This window comes from Pimephales promelas, chromosome 4, assembly GCF_988280905.1.
Source record: "Pimephales promelas chromosome 4, fPimPro1.hap1.1, whole genome shotgun sequence".
Taxonomy (NCBI): Eukaryota; Metazoa; Chordata; class Actinopteri; order Cypriniformes; family Leuciscidae; genus Pimephales; species Pimephales promelas.
In genome coordinates this window covers 37800883-37804820 of record NC_142772.1, presented here as the reverse complement: position 1 = coordinate 37804820, position 3938 = coordinate 37800883, and the positions used below count along the sequence as shown (strand labels likewise).

At 36.0% G+C, this 3938-nt stretch overlaps 1 protein-coding gene across 1 annotated transcript; it reads right to left on the bottom strand.

The window, feature by feature from the left end:
- Positions 1–102: 102 nt before the first annotated feature.
- uprt (uracil phosphoribosyltransferase (FUR1) homolog (S. cerevisiae)) lies at positions 103–3320 on the bottom strand. Its single transcript, XM_039659939.2, has 7 exons — positions 2919–3320; positions 2634–2676; positions 2255–2324; positions 2059–2121; positions 1783–1944; positions 1555–1653; positions 103–497 (listed from the first exon to the last, which is right to left on the bottom strand). Exons 1-7 carry the CDS (start codon positions 3164–3166, stop codon positions 391–393), a joined length of 792 nt encoding a protein of 263 aa, XP_039515873.1. The 5' UTR covers positions 3167–3320; the 3' UTR covers positions 103–390.
- Positions 3321–3938: the final 618 nt, after the last annotated feature.

Below are 3938 nucleotides of genomic sequence, written 5' to 3'. Positions count from 1 at the left end.
TTTTTCTGTTGTAAGACTGGATTCTAGCTTTACCGTGAGTCTATTAAATAGTGTCTTCTAGATGAATTGAATAACAGATTTTATGAAAATAAAGGCAATTCATTTAATACAAAATATTTTTATTTGTAGTTATTTTATTTGCATCATTCTAGAGTGTTCAGGAACAGTCTAGAAGACAGTTTGTTTTAATCCTGGTGGTATCATGGAAAAGCACGTGTTTTTGAAAGATCACTTGATCCATTTGCTCACATTAAACATGGATAAATACATAACCAATAAAAATACAGAGGCCAGCCCTGATCAACCAATCTCACACTCACACAGACACTTGCTGTGAGCTGGTCAGGCTTCAGATGAATCCAAGTGAACTTTTGTGGAATTGGTGGTTTGTCAGTCTGTGCCGAAATACCTCTGGCCAAAATGTGTCGGAGCGACAGCGTGAACTTCAGTTGTCAGTATAGTGATGTCAGGAAACTCCTGAACAATGGACCGTGCACCTGCACACATTACACACATTGTTATGGAGGTGCAGTGTGCACTATTAAAAAAAAATTACTTCATATATATATATATATATATATATATATATATATATATATATATATATATATAAAGTAAGAAATTAATGTTTTTCTGCATTAAATTGCATAAAATTAAATCTAAAGTGACATTAAAGACATTTATAATCTTACAAAAGATTTCTGTTTTAAATGACGTCTGTTCTTTTTAACTTAGTTAGAATTAATCAAAAAGTCCTGAAAACAAATGTTTCCACAACCTTTTCCAACATTGATAATAATAAGAAATGTTTCTTGAGCACCAAAATCAGCATATTAGAATTATGTCAGAAGGATCATGTGACACTAAAAATTTGAGTAATGGCTCCTAACTTTGCTCTCACAAGGAAATTATTGTAAATTGTAATATTACAAAATATGATTAATATTGATTAATTTCCATTGTAAAAATCATTAGTCATTACTGCTTACACACCATTTTTAATTGAAAACAGAAAACTTTTTAATGCATTCTGGCTGTTCAATTACACAACAACAGTGTGTTGGTGTCCTGCAAACGCAAACTTTGAAAATAGGTTTCAAAGGGCAAGTTTTAGAAAACGAGTTTTAAAAGCGATACTGTTCAAATCTCCGTGTAAAATTCTAAAAAGTGAATCTGTGCATATATGTGTGGGCGGGTAGTCTTTCTTACAAAGTGACATTGCCAATTACTTGTCTGGCATGCATAATACAGCGTTTTTAGTTGTTTCCACGTATCGTGTGAACGGGAATCATTTTGAGAACGTTTTCATCTGTATAGAGTAAAAATGTTTGTCGTGAAAAAGAATGACTTGTCGATGAGCCTACGTAGGGGATAGTCTAGTTGACACTTCAGGGCAGCGTATAAATGTATAAATGACTTAGAAAATCCAAATATACAGCTAAGTTCAAATTGTTTCATAAATGTCCCTTGTTTGTTTGTTACCAAGAGTGCTATTGACACGGACTTGGATAAAATACAAACATTTATGATGTCGTCATTGTGTTTGTTTCTTACCGTGTGGAGTGGAGAATAGACTCAGTAGTATGATATGTTTGGCCAGCAGGCCGTGTTCATTCAGCACCCGCACCGCTTCTATCACAGTGTTACCTGTACCTGAACACATACAATAATAAATCGTCTCTTTAAATGCCATATTTGACCATGTTTAAATCCAGATTTCCCCCCAAATCGGTGCAGAATGTGGGTCGGCCTAATGCCTGGTTATAGAGATGAATTACTCACTGAGAATAGGGTACATGAGCAGAACTTTCCTTCTGCTGATGTCAGGAGGAAACTTTGCATAGTAAACTTTGGCCTTTTGTGTCTCCTCATCACTCTGGATCAGAATCTTCCCAATACGGATTGACCTGCAGCAATCTCTCAGGCCTTGCTCCATGGCCTCACCTGCTCACATTAACATATACGGTTAAGTATAAAAGGCATGCACACTAAGTAGGGCTGGGTTTTTTTCCATCATGGTTGTGTGCGTATGAATTTGTGAGAAAGAAAGAGACTCACCACTTCTCATGATGCTAACCCCACAGTTTCCCTTTTCAAATTTCACACCCTCATATTTATGCCCTGCATAAGGAGTATAGATTAGTTTGTTTGTTTTTAATTCGGAAAAATTCAACAACTGATGGCAGCAATGCCATGTCATATGCAAGAAGAGGGGAGGGGGGGGGGGGGGTAATCACCATGGTAACAGGCTCACCTGTTGGTGTGGTTACAGTGCATTCACTGTATGGAAGCTGATTGAGACCCTCTTCCACCACTAATCTTATCTGAGAGCAAAACAAACAACCAATCAGAATAGAGTGTAGAAAACCAAACACAAAACATAAGAGTTGACCTACTAATTTGACAATACTAAAAAAACAAGTTTTGTTTCTTTAATAAATATGGTCAAATAAAAAAAAGCAATCAATGAATGTGAAACAAATAATCAACGATACATTCAATGTGTTGATTGTAAAATTTCTTGTGTGAGCTGCCTTTATTATTATTTATAAGGTCTTTATAAGAATAATGGCTGGTTAGTAGAATATAAGACAATATGCCACAATTCTTTACCATTTTTTGGTGATGCTTACCAATCTATCGGCACAGAACACAAAATCACCTCTACTGGTAGTTCTGGATGAGACAGAGGAAGAAAAGTCACTATGTGACAAACTACTACAATATATAATACATGTTGATTGATGTGCAACCAAATGGCATAAGGCTATTTCCCAGTTTATTACCATTTAGATACATTCTGAGTTACAAGTTTATGTTCCTGTACACATAAAATTATATAGGTGCATATACAGATCTGGCCTATGGGGACACGAAATGTGCACTCAATCCGTTTAAAAGGCGGACTGGAGACTCACTTATCCCGAATGATAGTCTGAAGTTCTCGTATTTGGTCATTTAATGGCAAGAGTTTCAGCTGAGGTCCTATTTGTCCCTGGATGTCACTCATGGTTTGGTTTTCACACGGTTCCGTGTCATCTTGACAGGTCTCGGCAGTAGCGCTACTGCGGGCGAAGCGGACGTGCTTCGCGGCGTGTTCGGGGCTTTCATTGTTATTCAGCTGCTGATTATGGCACGGCATCTTTTCGATAACATCCGTTTCCATAGGACTAAAACCACAAGAAGGAAACAACACAAAACCACCTGGTCCACGTAAATGTTGGCTGTTCTTTTCCACATAAGGTTTTCAATGATCCACTATCTGAGACGCATCATGATACATGACGCACGCGCCCGGGAACAACATCCTGACGTCATATCCCATGTTCACATGATTGGATAGAAATTACGCCAATCTAAAGCTCACTGACGTAAGGGGCGGGACACTACGACCCTCATTCAAGCAAGTGTTCTTTTCACTTGCAGTGAATTATGGTAATTACAAGGTAAAAGATAGCATCACACCAGAAGTGCAGAACATATGGTACATATTTGAGTAAATATTAATGTATATCAAACATAAAATAAAAAAAAATAGCGTTAAGTGTTTGTGTAAAGAGAGCGTGATTGCAAGTTTTCTACATGAAAAAAATAAGATAATTTTCATTTTCAATTATTTAAAAAATATTGGCTTTAAAATTAAATCGCAAATAGTTTTTATTTGTTTGCTCAAAGTAACTGTATTTGTAATACCAGTTTCGTAGATGAAGATTAATTGTAATTTTAAAATTCCCTCGCTGACATTTATTTATCTAAAGTAAATGGCTGCGTGTGTGTAATATTACCAGTGTCGTAAAGGTTATTTTTATTTTCAACTAAATTTTGGTTTTCAGATTTCCTCGCTGATATTTACTTTTAAATTAGATTTATTTAAAGTAACTGCGCATGTAATTCCAGCTTATAAATAAGCAGAAATAAACTAAATCTGCAGAGACCCC